We start from the raw sequence: 17,731 nt of genomic DNA, 5'->3' as shown, positions 1-17,731 counted from the left end.
ATCCCATTTCAGAGCAGCAGAACAGAAACCTCTCAGGGCTCAGGAGCTGCCCTGGAGAACGGGGTGAGCAGGGCCAGGGGCTAATCCCACCTCCCCAGGGCCAGGGGGCTGCTCCCACCTCCCCACCTGGACAAGGGGGCCCTGGGCAGCCCTGTTGGGCTCCAGCCTGGCCTGGGGGGCTCTGCTCCCCCCACACCAAGCCTGCACAGGCAGCAGTGCCTGACCTCAGTGTGCAGGGCAGCACAAGTTTCCATAAACAGAAGCAGCTGATTGTGAGTTAGAGATGGGGCTCTGGCTTCCCTAGTCTGGTTAAAGTGGAAATTCAGTGGGCCTTAAGGCACAGACCCAGCCTAGGTTTGTCCAGAGGGGCCTAGGATTTTCTGTAGATAAGTCAGAGCAGAGCAGCAGCTCCTGGTGGTTCATTACTGGACAAATTGATCTTTTGAGAAGGGATAACCCAAAAACTGGAACCCAGAAAGAGCTGATCTTGCTGGAGCTGTGTTCCTGGGGCCAGTAATGCAACATTTCAGCACGTGTGGGACCTTCTCTTCTGCTGTGGATTTCTCCTCCTCAGGGGTTATTGCTCTTCTGAAAGTCTCTAACAGCAGAGAAAGGCTTTCAGCCCCTAATACCAATGTAATTTATTTATTCTCAGCCTGGCATCCAGCAGTGTGTCCCCCCAGCCCCACAGGCAGGTATGCTGTGCTTTCCCAGGGGATGGAGATTTCTAAGCAGATTAGCAGTGATTATTTCCTGTGCAGCCTGGCCACGGCTGTCGTGCTGCTCCCAAAGGCTGTGCAGATGGAGCAGACGCCTTGGACACCACTTTGCTTCCATTTCTGGGGGAGCAGAGCTGTGCTGGGTGCCAGCCCAGCCCCGAGGGACAGCACAGGCCATCACCTGTGGCTTTTACAAAGCCCTTTGTTTGCTCAATGTCCTCCTCCACAGCATCTTCCAAGACAAAGGGTGCTGAGCATCGCCCCACAGCTGTTCCCAAGCTCTTCTGAGCTCTGGAAGTCGTGGGCAGCATCCCAAAGGGACACAAATTACAAAAATACAGCCTGGCAGGCACCACGTGAATTACTGCCCATTAGCCGCGGTTTTCCCAGATCTCTCCTTTTATAGCTCTTTGTTCTGCTGTGTCAAAACACGTTTTGTTTACAGGGTTCCAGCGATGATGTTTGCCTGCAAAAATGCCTTTCCTCTAGTTGGGGATTGGTTCCTTTCCCTGGTCAGTAACATCATCACTTGGCACGGGTGGAGTTCAGCTGGAGCTGGGCTCGGTGGGGCAGGAGCACCAGGAATGTTCAATTTCAGCTCCAGCAGGGATCCAAGGCACCAGGAATGCTCAATCCCTGTTCCTGCAGGGATCCAGGGCACCAGGAATGCTCAATCCCTGCTTCTGTAGGGATCCAGGGATCCAGGAATGCTCAATCCCTGTTCCTGCAGGGATCCAGGAATGCTCAATTCCTGCTCCTAAAGGGATCCAGGGCACCAAGAATGCTCAACCCCTGCTTCTGCAGGGATCCAGTGTTGCAGTGTGTTGCTATTCCAATAATCCAGAGCATCAGGAATGCTCAGTCCTGCTCCAGCAGGGATCCAGGGCACCAGGAATGCTTAATCTCCCTCCAGAATGGATCCAGAGCACCAGAAATGCTCAATCCCCCCCCAGAAGGGATCCAGGGCAGCAGGACTGGCTGGGCCTGATGGAAAATGATGTTATTGGGGTAAACACAGCCTTATGGCTGCACACAGCTTTGTCGCTGCTCCGCTCTCCCATCTCCCAGATGGGACCCAGGGCTGCACTGCCTCTGAACAGGCAATTTCCAGGCTTGGCATTACAGAGAGAGACCTTAAAACAGGAGGGGAATTTCTGGAGAGCAGGTGGCTCCATCCCTGCCCCAGGCCCACAGAGAGGGGATGCCTGCTCCAGGGTAAGGGACACAGGCTGGGATCAGGATCAGCCCTGCCCTGCTGGAGCTGTGGCTGTGCTCCTGCTCTCCCAGACACTGAGCAGCCAGCCCAGCCCCCTTGCTAACATAAATCAGCGTCTCCTGCCTGGCCTCTGCATTACTTTTGGCCCAGTTTCTCCAGAGGAGAAGCTGGAGCTCGGTGCAGCCTCTCCAGCAGCCCAGCTCTGGGGAGCAGATGCTCACCACGAGTGACTGCTGGAGCTGCTTTTCCTCTTCCCTCCCCACATTCACACTGGGATCTCCATTTTACCTGAGCTTCTACAGGAAAAAAGACAATTGATGCTGATTTTTAAAATTCTACTCACTTTGGGCAGCTCCTTGGGAATTTGTGAATAAAGAACCAAGGGAGGGAGGGAAAGCACAGAGCACACCCAGCTGTGTCCTGGCTGCTGCTGCATGGGACATCTGTGCTCAGAGCTCCACCATGCTCACTGCAGCCCCCAGGGCATGGTCACACCTGCATGTTTTACTGTGTGCTGTGGATAATGACAGCTGAGAGGCAGATAAGGTCAGAGAAGGCCAAAACTTGATTATGATGGTTTGATCCCTGCCTCCCTCTCTGCAGGGTAACTGACAGCCTTATCCTGTTATCCCCATGCATTAGAGGGACTTGATGCTTTCCAGCTCCTCAGTGTTGGTCTGTATCTCCTGACCCTTTGAATAATTGCCTTGAAATGCCAGTGCTGGTTTATTTTCTCTTTATGTTTTACTGGAAGCAGGAGATGGCTGAGGATGGAGCGGTGCCGTCACTGCCTGATCTCTATCTCAGCTGCGTTGGAGGTGGCAGGGATGAGCCAGCTCGGTGCTGACAGCATTGCTGAGGTGTTTTTCCAAGCAGAAATGGCTCTCCAGGCAGGCAGAGATGTGTCTGCGACAGGGTGGTGCCCACAGCTCTCAGCTCCAGCCTGGCAGTGCCCGCAGCACCCTGTTCCCAATGACTGACCGAGGATCTCCTGCCCATCCTGCTGCTCCCAGCACGCCCGGCTGTGTGATGGGAGAGCTGGGGCCTGCCACAAAGCTCTGTGTCAGGGCTTTCAGAGCTCTGCACAGCCCTCCTGGCACACAGCGTGCTGTCCTGGCTGGCTGAAGCGCGCCCTGGTTCCAGACCTGCCCTGGCCACTCCAGGTCTGGTTTTGTGCCAGGTGCTGCTGGATACAGGGCAGGCACCAGGTCCTGGGTGTGCCTGACACTGAGCCAGGCTGGACGTGGCCCTGCTGCCCAGCCTGCCCTGAGATGGGCTGAGTGATGTGACTGAAGCCCTGTGAGCTGTGCCCCTGGCCTGGCAGCCTGGCACCCCTTTCCCAGCTCTCAGGAGGCAGCAGGGGCTCTGCGCTGTGTTTGCAATTCATCTGTGTGTGTTTTCTGAGCTCCCAGGCTGTTCCTGGCTCTGAGCACAGCTCAGGGCAGAGTCCAGGCCTGCTGGGCTGTGGGAAGGGAGGTTTCACAGCCAGGTGAGCATTTCCCTCCACACCTGCACCCTGCAGGCACCCTGACTGCTGTAAAACCACTGAATGCTTCGGGCTGGAAGGGATCTTCAAGGCCAGCAAGCTCCAAATCCCTGACACACCTTCCACTATCCCAGCTTGCTCCAAGCCCCATCCAACCTGGCCTTGGACACTTCCAGGGACGGGGCAGTCACAGTTTCTCTAGGCCAGAGCCTTACCGCCCACATGGGGAAGAATTTCTTCCCTATATCCCATTTAACCCTGTCCTCCGGCAGTGGAAGCCATTCCCTCTTGTGTCTCCAGTCCGTTTCTTGTCCAACCTGGTCTTGGACACTTCCAGGGATGGGGCAGCCACAGCTCCTCTGGTCACCCTGTGCCAGAGCCTCACCGCCCACACAGGGAAGAATTTCCTCCCCATATCCCATTTAACTCTGTCCTCTGGCTGTGGAAGCCATTCCCTCTTGTGTCTACAATGCATTTCTTGCCCTCAGTCCCTCTCCAGCTCTCCTGGAGCCCCTTTAGGCGCGGGACGGGGCTCTGAGCTCTCCGTGGAGCGTCTCCTCTCCAGACCGGACACCCCGGCAGTGTCCGGAGCAGCGTTGCTCCATCCCCCTGAGCATCCCCGTGCCTTCCTCTGGGGGGCTCAGGGAGCCGCGGGGGCCGGGCCGTGCTGGCCGCGCCCCCGCCGCTGCCCGCGCCCCCCGCCCCGCAGCGCCGCCCCCGCCCCGCCCGCCCGCTCCCCTTTGTGCGGCAGCCCCGCTCCGAGCTCCGCGCTCCGCTCCGCTCCCCGGCACCGCCCGGAGCCGCGGGGCCAGCCCGGCTCGGCCCGGCTCCGCCCGGCCAGCTCAGGTGGGTCCGGCCGCCCAGGGGTCTCGGGGGCGGTGGGGAGGAAAGGAGGGAGGGAACGGGGGGCTCGGGGTGCGAGCCCCGGTCCCGGCCGCGGGACCGAGCCCAGCCCGCTGCCAGCGCCCCCGCCCCGCTGCCCCGGGGCATCGCCCCTCGCCGCCCGCATCCCGGCCCCGGCGGCTGCCATGGCAACGCCGGGTACCGCGCTTTCCCTCAGCCCACCGTTGCCTGGTTACCAGCCCCCCGTGCTGGGGGGGATGCCCCACCCGCGACCACCGCGGGGAGAGCCGGGCACGGGCGGCGATGTGCAGAGCTGCGGGGAACCGGGGGATCCCGGGGAGATCCCGGGCTGCGGGGGGATCCCGGGGAGCCGGGGGGAGCCGGGGGATCCCGCTCCGGCAGCCCTTGGCAGCGCTGTGGCTCCTGTTGTTCCGTGTTGTAGTAACACCGTGCGTAAACAGCCGAGCGCTCAGCCCGGGAAGGCGTACGGAGGGAGGGAGGAAGGGAAGAGCAGCGTGTCTCTCTCAGGGTGTGTGATTAATGCTTCCAAAGAAACGGGTTTTGGAGTCCATGTGGTGGAACTTGGATCTCGCAGGGATGTTTCTGTGGGAGGGAGAGTGACAGGTGGTTTGTGTGGATGTGAATGAGCAGCGTGAAGGAGCAGCCTCTCCTCTCGGGGAAAGCCGTGTGTGGATTGGAATGGAGCACCCATGTTGGCAAGCCCGCAGCGCTCCGAGATGCTGGTGGGTCCTGCTGGGATTTCCAGCCCCGCTGGGTGGTTTTGCTCCCAGTTTGAAACAAAGACAAACCCGGAGAATCCCTGCTCATGCACAACTGGACCACGGTTCCAAAGCGGAGGGGAGTGAAGAGCTGCCAGCATGGATGCCATGGCTGCCAAGCCAGGCCACCTGTGGAACCTGCTGGAGGATATCCTGTGCCTGCAAGGTGTGAGTCTGCCTGCACCTTCCCCCCATCGGCCTCATGGCCCAAACTCACCTGGAAATTCTATCTGCTTTGTCCCAACGTGCCCATTCAGGTAAAACATGGTGGAGAGCCACGGCTCTGTGCTGGGCATGGAGGGCACTCCCTGGCACAGCAAAGCAGCAGCTCTGTGTCCAGCTGCTCCCCATGTTTGCCTTGCAGGCTGTTTGTGTGTTTGCAAGGTGTGACGAGGCTGCTGAGCTCTGCAGCTGTTGTGTCCCCGAGCATGGCAAGGGCACCGCTGGCACTGGCAGCAGGGAGGTGTCCTGTCCTGCCCTGTGCCAGCCAGGGGCTGTGCCACCTCCCACCACTCTGTGCTGGGGCAGTGCTGCTGGGCACTGCTGCCTGCCTTGTGCTCATGGTGGTGACAGCAGAGGAGAGAAGGGAGAAAATGTCTGCTCTGATGTGCTGCAGAGCGTGGCCCTGCTGTGGTACCCAGCGCACTCAGGAGCCTCAGACAGCTCCCTGCTGCTCTGCCGGGCTGTTCTGATGGTCTGGGGCACTCTCACCACCAGGATCCTCCAGGGAACCCCTCCTTTGTCTCACCTGTGGGATTCTCCTGGCTGATGCCCCTGCAGAGCCAGGTTATTCAGCTGGTGTGTGGCCAAACCAGGGTGTGGTGAGTCCAGGCAGGTGCACGGTCAGGTTTACAGTCCTTGGTTATCTGTTAATCAAATAAGGAGGGACCAGGAGCAACAGACTCCTGTGGGAGGTGATGCTTTGTACCTGCTGGAGCCCAGACTGGGTTCCCTGGCCAGGCAGCCTTAAGCTCAGCAGGGTTTGCACCTCACCCAGTGAAGGATTGACCTCACTGCCTCATTGGGGTGTCCTCGGGGGTCTGGGGACTGTGCTGAGCCTCACATGGCTGAGACTCTTCAATGGTTTAAGGTCAGTCCATGAGGCTGGAAGAAGCCCTGCAGGAGGCAAACAGAGTTCTGGGGTACAGGTGAGGGATGGTGTGCTCAGAGACACCCCAAACCAGCAGAAGAGACAATCACACTGCAGCAAAGCGTGTCTCCCAGCCTCTGAATCAGCACCGGATTTGGGAAGGGCCATCCACACCGGAATGGTGAGGGCTGGAAATCTCCTCTCCTCTCTCATTTAGCAGCACGAGGCACAACAACAGGCACATTAATAGGCAGATTGATGCTGACGTGAAATGGCAGAAGAGCCCATCTATGCAGAGCTGGAAATGTCCATTCACACATGCACGCTCTTCACTGCCCCGGGCAACGGAGCGCTGCTGTCGCGGTCTGGGGGGCTCTGCACAGAAACCAGAGATTTTAACTGGCTCTGATCTTCAGGAGATGCCCTGAGGACTCCTGACGGAAGGCGGAGGCTGCGCTGTGATGGCTGAGACTTGACAGGGCAGAGCCATGCAAAACAATGAAAAGGAAAAGGGGACTTGGAGATCCAACGGCGTTACAAATTCACCTGCCTCGCTCTGGCAGGATTTGCTGTTCTGCAGAGAGCTGAGCCGGGCAGGAGAGACTGGCTCTGTCTGCCCGGATTTGCTGCTCCTCTCCTGGCCTGGGCTCCATGCACGCACACACACCAAGCCAGTGGGAATGGGAAGGAGGGATCCTGCAGGAGGAAGAGGCTGAGGAGGAGCCGTGGCTGTGCTCTGCATGGAGGGAGTGGTGGCTGTGCGTGTGGCAGGGCTGTGAATCATCGGTGGCGCGCGTGGGTGCAGGCGGCTCCCAATGCCAGGGTGGCACCCTGCCCTGTCACCCAGCCTTGTTGGTGTCACCCTGGCTGTGCTGGGCACGGAGAACTGACCCTCACCGTGGGGCCTCTGGCAGCACTGGGTTAATCCCCCAATGTGACCGTGTTCACAGGGGTACCAGGATGAGGGAAGAGACGAGAATGTTGGCTCCATGTTTCAGAAGTCTTGATTTATTATTTTATGATATATGTTATATTAAAACTATGCTAAAAGAATAAAAAAAAGGATTTCATCAGAGGGCTGGCTAAGAATAGAAAAAGAAAGAATGAAAAACAAAGGCTTCTGTCTCAGACAGAGAGTCCGAGCCAGCTGACTGTGACTGGCCATTAATTAGAAACAACCACATGAGACCAATCCCAGATGCACCTGTTGCATTCCACAGCAGCAGATAACCATTGATTGCATTCTGTTCCTGAGGCTTCTCAGCTTATCAGGAGGAAAAATCCTAAGGAAAGGATTTTTCATAAAACATGTCTGTGACACCCCAGCCCACTCCCATCCACATCCTCCCAGAGAACAGCAAACTCCGTGTATTTCCTCACTCTGCGGCCACTTCCTGCCCCCTGAGCCTCTCACAAATTCCTGCTGCCTCCTCCTGCCACCGGCTTTTCTATGGGGGTAGGGATGGTGAGAACATATCTGGTGTCCCCCAAAAAGCAGCAGGCTGAGCTGGCATGAGAGGGAAGGCGAGTTCTGGACGCTGCTGCTCAGCTCCGGTGCTGCTCCGCCTCTCTCCATTTTTCACCGGATCTCGCAGTTTTAACAGGAAACCCCCTTGTTTTGGCTGAGTCACAGGCATTGCCACTGCCCGTGCTGACTCCAAACTTTGTGTTACCAGTGGGGAGCAAACAAGGAAAGATCTGGGCTGTGGGACGTGGCAGCTGCTGTTTTCCTCTCCGTTCCTGTGCCAAGGCACAGCTGGAGTCACCATGAGGCAAGCAGAGCGGCAAACCCTCGGCAGCGCTCGCTCTTCTCACTTTATTTCAGCTTCAGGAAGAGGTGGGTGGGCCAGCTTGGAGCAACCCAAAAAACCTGTGGCTCTTTGCAAGGCATATGCTCCCTTGGAGGCGAGCTGGGTTGGTTTGCGCTGCGCGGCGCCGTGTTTGCCTTGGGAGCAGGGACACTGCCAACCCTGGCGGCTCACTCGTGCAGAGATAAGGCTGAGCGCAGGCAAGTGTGTGAATTCTAGGAACTGAGATGGAAAAACAAAGAGCATATGTGTGCTGCGTGCTTGGCTCGGCCCAGCAGCGAACTCTGCCGCGCTGCGTGCGAGGAGCCAAACGCTGAGCAAAAGCTTTGTGGGGTGTGTGTGTGTGTATGGCTGGGCAGGGCCCAGTGCCACGTGGAGGGGCTCAGGGCAGGAAATAACACAAAATTCCCCGAGTGTGTTCTTTAGGGAATGCTCCAGCAGTGAGCAAACATCAGCAAAACAGCAAAAATCTGGTGAATTATTTGTTTGAGAAATATGGGAGCCAATTAATATCGATCCCAGCACGAGAGCTGGGTCGCAGCCCTTGTGCACACACAGAGGCCTCGTGGGGTAAAGTGGCTGAATTTGCAGCTTCCAACGCAAGAAAAGGGGCTTGTGCAGCTCGCAGTGACTGTGTCACCAGCTGTGGGCTCTTTGTGTGCGTTTCTAAGAGCTGGTAATTACCCCGAAATCTGCATCTCAGCAAACGAGGGCGTTTGTCTGCCCGGCAGCTGCAGCAGAGGGGGATGAAACCCTGCAGTGTTCGGGTTAACACTTCGCCTTCGGAATGCAAACCGTGGGAGGGAGGGAGGGACGGGAGTTACCCTGGGATGCCGCTGGCTGTGGTGAGCAAGGCAGGGTCTGGGAGGGTCGGTGGGGCTCCCACCTCTGTGGGTGCGATGGGAGCTGCTGGGGCCGGCTCTGGTGGGCATTGCTGTGCCAGTCCCGGGAATGTGGAGCACAAACTGCGGAAAGGGGCCGGAGCTGCCTCCTCTATGGGTGCGATGGGAACTGCTGGGCCAGCCCTGGTGGGCACTGCTGTGCCAGTCCCGGGAATGTGGAGCACAAAGTGCAAGAAGGGGCCGGAGCTGCCTCCTCTGTGGGTGCACTGGGAGCTGCTGGGCCAGCCCTGGTGGGCATTGCTGTGCTTGTCTGGGAGTGTGGAGCACAAACTGCGGGAAGGGGCCATGGCAGGGTCTGGGGGTTGGAGCTTGCAGCGGAATCAGGTCAGGCTCCGCAGGGGCTGCTGGAGAGCGGCTCTCTGCCTCGTCAGCGAGCGAGCTGAATTCCTGCCATGTCCAGGGCCCCTTCCTTATCGGCACTAATCCAGCGCGGCAGCTGCGGTGGCTCCGGAGCGCTCGGCGCTCCCGATAACCTCCCTGGCAGCCCCGAGCCCTCTCCATGGCCCGGACCATGTATGGGCACCCAGCCCGGCACAGGGCACGGGGTGAGCGCCTGGCACCGCTGACACGGCATGGGGAGCTGTGGGGACACTGACAGGGCCAGCCTGGCACCACGCGCTCCGAGGGGCTGCATCGGCCCAGCCCTCCACTGCCAGGTGTTCCCTCTGCAGAAAACCGGGTCTGCAGTGCAGGACGGGGAGCAGCTCCCCGCTGTCCCCTGGCTGTCCCCGGATGTCCCCTGGGGGACAGGAGCGATGCTGCAGCCGGCCGTGGGTAGCGATGCCCTCCTGGGCACAGCAGTGCTGCCCCGACAGTGAAGGTGCCCATCCCAAGGGTGTCATCTTGGGTTTTTAAGATTTTCTAAGTCATCTGATGTTGACATTCTGGTAGTGAGCTTTCTCACACACTTTCTGTAAATAACTCATTGTTTTGCATTCCTTTATAGAAGAGGAGAAAGTTGATGGACTGTTGGTTTGACCAGTGTCATTGGAGAGGTGGCACTGCCATCCTCCAATCCGCTGTCACTTTTGGAAAACTATAAATGTTAGAGTCAGAAAATAAACTTCCCTTTTCTCTTCACCTTGAGAACAGCGATGTGCACTTGTGTTCTTTCATGCCCTATAGTGACACAAGGGCAGCTGGGGTCGTGTCTCCCTGCCCGAGCTGGCCCGGAGCGTCACAGCCCGGCCACAGCATCCTCAGAGCCGGGGGAACGGTCCGAGCTCCGGCCGGGTGTCCCCAGTGAAGGGACAGGGACAGGAGGGGACACCGAGGTTATTTCTGGCCTCTCCTTGGTGCTGCAGGGAGCCCGGAGGGCGAGCGAGTCTTTGAGCTCAGTCCCAGCAGGGCCACTGGCCTCATTGCCGGTGTAATTGCTCTGCTAATTGGGACAGATCATCACCAGGGGCCGGGTCGGGGGCTCATGGCCGGGTGCTGTGCCGAGAAGAGCCCTGGGATGCTCAAAACCAATGAAGTTTTAAGAGCAGATGTAGGAAGAGCGAACTAAAATTGCTCTTCTTGCCTCTTCTTCCGTGGCGTCCCTTAAATCTTCTCAAGAAAGTTTTTAATTGAAACGAAAACCACATTAAAAAAATAATAATCCCAAGTGTGAATGGAGTCTGTCCCAGTTTAGAGGCTGGAAATATTCAGCAAACTGGTTAAGTGATGCCAACTTCTTCCTAAGACAGCGGGATTGAGGCTTGATGTTTTAGCAAACTAGGGTAACTGTAAATCCAGCCTCTTTTTTATTATTTTTGTCTCTGTGGAGGTTTAGGTTGAATATTAGGAAAAGGTTCTTCCCCCAGAGGGTGCTGGCACTGCCCAGGCTCCCCAGGGAATGGGCACAGCGGCTGCCAGAGCTCCAGGAGCATTTGGACAGTGCTCCAGGGATGCCCAGGGTGGGATTGTTGGGCTCTTGGCCCCATTGCCTGCAGAACAAACTCGAGACTGCACTGAGATTTGTGCCAAGTGGAGACGGTCGAAAATGCATCCAAAAAAAGTCTGTGTGGCTGCTGAACCCCTTTCCTTTCTGCCTTTGAGCTGCTGGGCTGGGCACAGCGATGGCACCGGGTGCCCTGGGTGTTTGCCAGGACCAGCCTGGCTCTACCCATGGCATGGGCTGGCCTTGGGCTGCCTGCAGCCTCCCCCGTGCTCCCTGGCCTTGTCCCAGTGCTGACAGTCTCTCTCCCCTCTCTCCAGCAGCCATGGAGGCCGCGCTCATGTTCCTGTGCTCCCTGCTGGTGCCCGCAGCCCTGGCAGACGGTGAGTGCCCGTGCTGCCCCCACACAGCTCAGGAACGGGCTGGGGAACCTGGAAAGCCTCCACACGGACCCAAGGGGCTGGAGGGGATGTGGGGCAGCAGCCATGAGAGCCCAGAGCCCCAGGGTTTGTGGGGAGCTGGCAGGGCTCACCAGGGGCTCCCTCACCTCACACCCCATTCTGCTCGTTCGCAGTGGCCACCCAGGAGAAGGAGGAGGAGGATCCCTTTAACTATGGTGAGTGAGCATGGCTGAGTGTGTGGGGGTGCCGTGGGCAGCAGGGAGCTGTCCCTGCCCTGGAGCCAGCAGCAATGAGCCCTGTGTGTCCCCCCCTCCCAGATTACCAGAGCCTGAGGATCGGGGGGCTGGTGTTCGCTGTGGTCCTGTTCACCGTGGGCATTCTCCTCATCCTCAGTGAGTTGGGGACGTGCTGGGTGCTGGGCTGGCAGGTGGGGCTGCGGGGCTGTTCCCGTGGTGGGAAAGGCCCCATCCCATTCCCCTTTGGGCCACACTCACGTTGCTTCTCTCCCCTTGCAGGCAGGAGGTGCAGGTGCAGTTTCAAGCAGAAGCCCAGGTGAGTGGTGGGGAGCATCTCCCTTGGAAAGCCCCTCTGGATCCTCCTGGGCTCCCTCTCACAGCTGGCACAGCGGCTGCACTCTCTGGGTGTCCCTTTGGGGTGCCCAAACTGGGGGAGCAGCTCTGCCTGCTGCCCCTGCACCTTCCTGGCCACCCCAGCCCCTGGTGGAGCTCAGACCCCAGCCCCATCAGACCCCAGCTCTGCCCTCACCATGCTCCTCTCCTTGCAGGGCTCCAGGGGACGAGGAGGCTCAGGCAGAGACCCTGATCACCTCAAATGGTAAGGTCACTGTCCTGTGGTCCCTGGGCCACCCCCCCTGCCACAGCCCCCTCCCAATGCTGGGCAGGCACCACAATCCTCTCTGCTCTTGCCTTTGCAGCAACAGCGGCACCGAAGGCAGAGAACTGAGCAGGAGCCAATGCTGTGAGTCCAGGCCAGGATGGGAGGGAGAATCAGGATGGGAGGGACAGCTGGGGCTGCCTGTGGGGATGGCTGCTCTGAGCACAGCAGTGGGACTGGGCAGCTCTGCATCCCTGGGATGGGCTGGGGGTGAGCACTGGTGGGGTCCACAGCAGGGAAACTCAGCACTGGTGAGGGCCTGAGTGTCCACAGGCAGCCCAGCAGGAAAAGGAAGCATCTGTCCGGATTTTCCCTTGTGTTACACTTCCTTTTCTGCTGCTCCTCCACCCCTCAGCGGTTTTGGTGTTAGGGTGTTGGCAGCAGGGTGGGGATAGCCTGGCCATGGCAGCAATGGGTTAAAGCCTGACCCCTGCCCTGCTCCCCACGCAGAGCCAGAGACCCCAGGAGGGACACCCAGAGCGCAGATGCCCGCAGCCTGTGAGGAGACTGAAACCCCAGCTGCAGGAACCTCTCAGGAGCCGCGGGGCTGCCGTGTCCGTGTCCCCTCTGTGCTCCAGCACCGGTTCTCTGTCCCTAACCCCACTGAACTCTGCTCACCGTCCTCTCTGCCTCCCGTGGTGTGCCACGTTGCTGTGAGATGATCCTTACCTCTAGGGCTCGTTGTTGCTGGTGTTGTAATCGTGACTTTCTCCTCACCCTCCTCGTGCTGTGTGTGTGGTTCGGGCTCTGTAGGACTGGCAGGTCGCTGCCCTTTGGGGTGCCCCCCACGCCTGGGGACAGGGGGCTGTGGGTCAGCAGCACAGCCCCCCTGGCTTTGGGCAGGGCTTGGGGACCTGCAGTGCCCTGGGGAGCTGCCCAGCCATTTCAGGGCCACCCGTCCCCATTTCAGCAATAACCCCCTGCATGCCCCAGCCTAAAACAGCCATGGTGGGGGGTGGGCCAGGCAGGGACCTCCCATGGCTCAGCCCTCCTCGCTGGGGTCACTGGGGTGCTGGATTCAGGGCTGAAGGGAGCTCTCCTGCTGGGCACTCCCTGCCAAGGAGTTGTTTCTGTCCCTGTTAGACCTGTGTTACACTGCTTTAAGTGTGGGGGCAGCGGAGCCCGTGAGGTCCCCAGCACGGTGACACCGTGGGTGAGGGCAGCGGCACAGCAGTGACCTCCCTGACCAGCACACACCAACTCCTGCCCGTGAGCCAGAGCTGGGTGGGTGGCACAGTCTGGGAGCTGAAGGGAACCAGAGATCCTGTCTGTGCTTGTCTGTGGCACAGAAGGGGCAGGGCCATCTCCTCCTGGTGCTCCTGCCCCTGCTGGCGCCTTGTCACCCCCTGTGCCACCTGTGTCAGTGCTGTGTGTTGTCCCGTGGTGGTTTCATGTCACCCCCTGTGCCAGCTGTCCCCTCTCCCCATGGAGCAGCAGCGAGTGGCACTGAGAGATCCTCGGGGCTTTTGCACACCTGAGCTTGCACTGTGACAACGTGCTGAGCCCGGAGGTCATTGTCACCCTGTGTCCTCTCATGGGCCAGAGGCAAAGCTGTGATTTTTGGCTCTTCCCCTCATCCATGGGCAGGTAAAGCCTCGGCTGGGGCTGGGCACTGCCAGCTTGGCTGGGGCAGCACTGGGGGGTCCCCAGGGCTTCTCTGAAACCCCTCAGGGTGCCATCCCCACACCGGGAAGGGGATCCTGTCCCCCAGGATGGTTTTGAGAGGAGTTTCTGCTGTGTCCATCCCACTGTGGCGGCCTGCCTCCAGCGTGCTCTGTGTCCCTGCATGCTCGGCATCACTCGGTGGCACCGGGAAGCCCTGTCCCATCTGTGCCAGGCAGAGGGGCCGTGTCTCTCGTGTTGTGTCCCTTCCCTCTGTCCTGGCTGTTGCAGAGAGCTCCGTGCAGGGCAGAGCCCAGCCCGGCCCCCGAGTGCCACGGTGTGTGTCCCGGTGCTGTCCCTAGTGTGCCGTCGGTGTTACCACGAAACAAAGAGCTCCCTGTGGTGTGTGAAATGGCCAAACCCTGACTGTTGTAAAATAAACTGAGCTATTGTGTCTCCTTTTAAATAGGCGAGTGTGCTGCTGTGCTGGAGGGCTGGTGTGCTCTGTGCTGTGACCTAAGGGGGAAGGAATAAAATATCGTTTCTATCGGTGCCTGCCTGCCTTGTCTCGGGGGCCGCGGCGTTCCCAGGGCAGCCTGGCAGCTTCCCACGCCGTGCCAGGGTCAGGGGAGCGGGGGCAGCGCCCTGGGCAGCACAGCCGGGCTTTGTGCCGGCCGAGCCCCCTCCTGCTCCCTCTGCAGCTCAGTGAGAGCCGGAGCCCGTGGGAAGGGAGCGCGGGGCCGCGGCCGCGGACGCTTTTGTCCCTCGGTTTTTGGGAGCGGCAGTGTCACGGTGCTGGGGGCGCGGCCGCGGACACTTTTGTTTCTCGGTTTTTGGGAGCCGCCGTGTCTGGCTGCTGGGGGAGCGGTCGCGGACGCTTTTGTCCCTCGGTTTTTTGGGAGACTCTGGGTCAGGCTGCTGGGGGCGCGGCCGCGGACACTTTGGCCATGGACACTTTTGTCCCTCAGTTTTTTGGGAGCCGCCGTGTCACGGTGCTGGAGGCGCGGCCGCGGACACTTTTGTTTCTCGGTTTTTGGGAGCCGCCGTGTCTGGCTGCTGGGGGAGCGGCCGCGGACGCTTTTGTCCCTCGGTTTTTTGGGAACAGCTGTGTCACGGTACCTGGAGGCGCGGCCACGGGCACTTTTGTCCCTGGGTTTTTGGGAGCCGCTGTGTCGCGCTGCTGGGGACCCTCCCACGGGCACTTTTGTCCCTGGGTTTTTGGGAGCCGCTGTGTCGCGCTGCTGGCGCGCCGCTCCGGCGGATGCTGAGCGCTGCCAGGGCGCGGTGACAGCGGAGCCGCTGTGACGGCCCCACCTGGGCCAGCACCCTCCTGGGGCTTGGCTGCGCCCCGTGGCACCGGGGCCGGGCTGCCGGGGGCTCCGGGGCTGTGCCAGCCCTGCCGAGGGGAGCGAGCGTCCCTCGGGGCCGGCTCCCAGCCCCGGCCGGGTTAATCGGTTCGAGCGCGTGATTGCCGCTCGCTGATGGCGAGATTAGAGCAAACTGGATTGCACAGCCCTGCTGGCAGCTGGCCACGCCGGGCCCGGGGCTGGCACCGCCCGGGGAGGGGCGCGGCATCCCGGTGCCCCCCGTCCGCAGGGATGCGCGGTGCCGCCGGGCCCGGAGGGCGCGGAGCTGGCACGGAGGGGTTGGCCCGGCCAAGGGGGCACACCCTCGGTGCCAGGCTGGCAGGACGGGCCGTGCTGCCCGCTCCTCTCCAGCAAAAGGCGGTCGCAGCCTGTGTGTGAGCCCATCCTCGGCCGGTCACCGCGGCGGGAGGTGAAGCCCAGCAGGGCGGACAATGGGAACGGGAGGGAGCGCCGCGACAAGGACGCGCAGCTCGGGGTGCCCAGCCCTGCCCACGGCTGGCACGGTGGGCGCTGCCCCTGCCCTGCCCTCCCTCTTTCCCAAAGGCGGGCGGGAGCCCTGTGCCTCCCCTCGTGACTGCGATAAACATTACACCGAGGCCATTAATGTTTAATGAGGTTTGTCTCCCAATTAATGCGCGCTCCCGTGGGTGCCCACTCGCAGAGCGAGGCGCCCGCCGGAGCGACGACACGCCGAGGCCATGGGTGACGGTAAGGACAGTAAGGGACACCTCCCTGCGACAGCAGCGCCCGTCCCTCCCACCGCGGGGGAAGCTCTCGGTGAGGATTTGGGGTGGGCACACGCGGGGTTGGATCCTCAGAGCTCCGCATCGGTGCCAGCCGGAGTCTGGCTTCTCCTGGGCGTGATTTCTCCTTCCGAGCTGCTCCCGGCACAGGGCTGAGCTGTCAGGTAAGGCGGCTGGAGCGGTGACACGGTGACGAGCTCGGTGACACGGACAGGGGTTGTTGGGGTGCGTCTGGTGCGAGGTGTGAGCCCCAGGGCTTGTTCAGTGTGTGCTCTGAGGGGACAGAGCCGCTTTGGAGTCCTGCAGGCAGTGGCACTTCCCGAGGGGGCACTGGGTCCTGCCTGCAGCTGCACCTGGAGCTCAAAGGCTCCCGAGCATCCTGCAAGTGCAGCTTGCAGTGCATGCCGTGAATTTGCCCAGGATCCTGCAATTTGTCCAATATCCTGCAAGTGCAGCCTGCAGTGCATGCCGTGAATTTGCCCAGGACAAACATCCTCCAAATGCAGCCTGCAGTGCATGCCGTGAATTTGCCAAGGATGTTGAAGCTCCCGGGGTGAGACCCAGGAGTTTCCTGGCTCAGCTGCGTGCCAAGGAGGCCACAGCGCTGTCACTTGCTGGTCCTGCTCTCTCCCACTCCGCACTGTGGAGACGTGGCTCTCACTGGAGTTTCTCCTCTTTTCAGAGCAAGTGCCTGAGCAGGGCCAGGACAGGTTCAGCTACGGTGAGTGTGTGCCCGGGGCTGGGCAGGGGGAAGGCAGCCCCTGATACCCTGCATTGGGCTCTGCGAGAGCCTGGGGCTGGCCTGACACCTCCTGGCCGTGCTCCTCCCCAGACTATGACACCATCCGCAACGGGGGGCTCATCTTCGCCGTCGTGGCTTTTGTCATCGGGCTCCTCATCATCCTCAGTAAGTGCCTGGGTGGGCCGGACACCCCTGGGCTCTGCTCCTGCTGCACTCAGCCCCTGCTCTGGCCGGGAAGGGACTGGGGGGCACCAACCCTGCCCACAGCAGCAGGGGTGGGCACAGCCTGCCCTCGGGGCTGCCTGGGAACTTTCCATCCAGGCACGCTCCCAGCTCAGGGCGAGTTGGGAGGGAGACCACGTAAATATTTTGTGTTTCCCTGCCAGCGCCCGGGCTTCAGAGGGAAGGTCACTCATTAAAAATAGCAGAGAAAACTCTGACATTTCCAGAGAGGGGGGCCAGCGTTCTCAGAGCCCTCCAACCTCGGCAGCTCCCAGACTGACCCAGTGTCAGCACTGTGGCCCTGCCAGGGTGTTCTGGCACCGCTCTGTGCAGGGTGGCCGCAGTCACAGCTGCTGCAAGGATGGTGATCACTAATTTTAGGGAAAAAAAAACCATGGAAAGCAGCAGCACTTGCAGTCATGGGGCAGCTGGAGCCTGTGGGCAGTGCCAGGGCTGCAGGGTGGCTGGGATGGGTGGGGGAAGGCTCAGCCTCAGTCGCTCCTCTCGCCCCCAGGCCAGCGGTTCCACTGCGGAGGGAGGAAGAAGAGGAGGTGGGTGTTGGGTTTTCATCTCTGCTGCCTGCTCCAGTCCTGCCAGCTGACAGGGCAGGGTCCAACCCCTGTTCCCCCCTCTCTCAGCCGCGTTGCCCAGTGTAACACTTCTCCCTTTGCTTTTTGCTCCACAGACAAGGGAACGAGGACGAGCTGTAGGTGCAGGTAGGAGCTCCCTGCGCTGGGCAGCGATGCTCTGGGGTACTCGTGCTCCAGGAAAATACTCCTGGGGGTCTGTCCGGGAGGAGAGGGGCTGGGGCACGCTGGCCATGTCCCCCTCGCTCTCCCCAGCTCCAGAGCTGCGGTGCCCCCATGGAAGCAGAGCTGCAGCCGAAGCCCAGCACTCCTGGCCAGCGGCCACCCCTGACCCCGCTCCAGTGGATCCATTACCCCGCAGGGCCAGAAGGCAAATTACCCTCGTGCTTCCCCTTCTCTTGGACCCATCGACAGTTCCTTGGCTAATAAAGTTCAGCTCTGAGAGGTTAAA

General features: G+C 60.4%; 2 protein-coding genes across 3 annotated transcripts; both read left to right on the top strand.

Moving 5' to 3' along the window:
• Nucleotides 1–4,147: 4,147 nt before the first annotated feature.
• Nucleotides 4,148–14,166, top strand: FXYD6 (FXYD domain containing ion transport regulator 6). 2 transcript variants are annotated; one of them, XM_064731868.1, is made up of 8 exons: nt 4,148–4,267; nt 11,043–11,105; nt 11,297–11,338; nt 11,441–11,515; nt 11,639–11,675; nt 11,908–11,957; nt 12,058–12,101; nt 12,468–14,166. In XM_064731868.1, the coding sequence occupies exons 2-7, from the start codon at nt 11,048–11,050 to the stop codon at nt 12,084–12,086; spliced, it is 291 nt and encodes a 96-aa protein (XP_064587938.1). In that variant the 5' UTR covers nt 4,148–4,267; nt 11,043–11,047; the 3' UTR covers nt 12,087–12,101; nt 12,468–14,166. The 2 variants fall into 2 exon arrangements, with proteins under 2 accessions (XP_064587938.1, XP_064587939.1); XM_064731869.1 differs by having other exon boundaries at nt 4,149–4,267; nt 11,046–11,105.
• A 1,390-nt stretch (nt 14,167–15,556) lies between these two features.
• On the top strand, nt 15,557–17,731 carry FXYD2 (FXYD domain containing ion transport regulator 2). Its single transcript, XM_064731870.1, has 6 exons — nt 15,557–15,694; nt 16,412–16,450; nt 16,562–16,636; nt 17,208–17,244; nt 17,379–17,409; nt 17,536–17,731. The coding sequence occupies exons 1-5, from the start codon at nt 15,685–15,687 to the stop codon at nt 17,401–17,403; spliced, it is 186 nt and encodes a 61-aa protein (XP_064587940.1). The 5' UTR covers nt 15,557–15,684; the 3' UTR covers nt 17,404–17,409; nt 17,536–17,731.

Source organism: Zonotrichia leucophrys, chromosome 24 (assembly GCF_028769735.1).
Source record: "Zonotrichia leucophrys gambelii isolate GWCS_2022_RI chromosome 24, RI_Zleu_2.0, whole genome shotgun sequence".
Classification (NCBI taxonomy): Eukaryota; Metazoa; Chordata; class Aves; order Passeriformes; family Passerellidae; genus Zonotrichia; species Zonotrichia leucophrys.
This window is presented reverse-complemented; position numbering and strand designations above follow the sequence as displayed.

Coding starts and splice junctions, on each gene's coding strand:
- FXYD6 (XM_064731868.1), top strand. CDS start 11,048: ATGGAGGCCGCGCTCATGTTCCTGTGCTCCCTGCTGGTGCCCGCAGCC. Junction 11,339..11,440: donor GGAGGATCCCTTTAACTATG/GTGAGTGAGCAT, acceptor CCCCCCTCCCAG/ATTACCAGAGCCTGAGGATC. Junction 11,958..12,057: donor GACCCTGATCACCTCAAATG/GTAAGGTCACTG, acceptor TTGCCTTTGCAG/CAACAGCGGCACCGAAGGCA.
- FXYD2 (XM_064731870.1), top strand. Junction 16,637..17,207: donor CGGGCTCCTCATCATCCTCA/GTAAGTGCCTGG, acceptor TCTCGCCCCCAG/GCCAGCGGTTCCACTGCGGA. Junction 17,245..17,378: donor GGAGGGAGGAAGAAGAGGAG/GTGGGTGTTGGG, acceptor TTTGCTCCACAG/ACAAGGGAACGAGGACGAGC.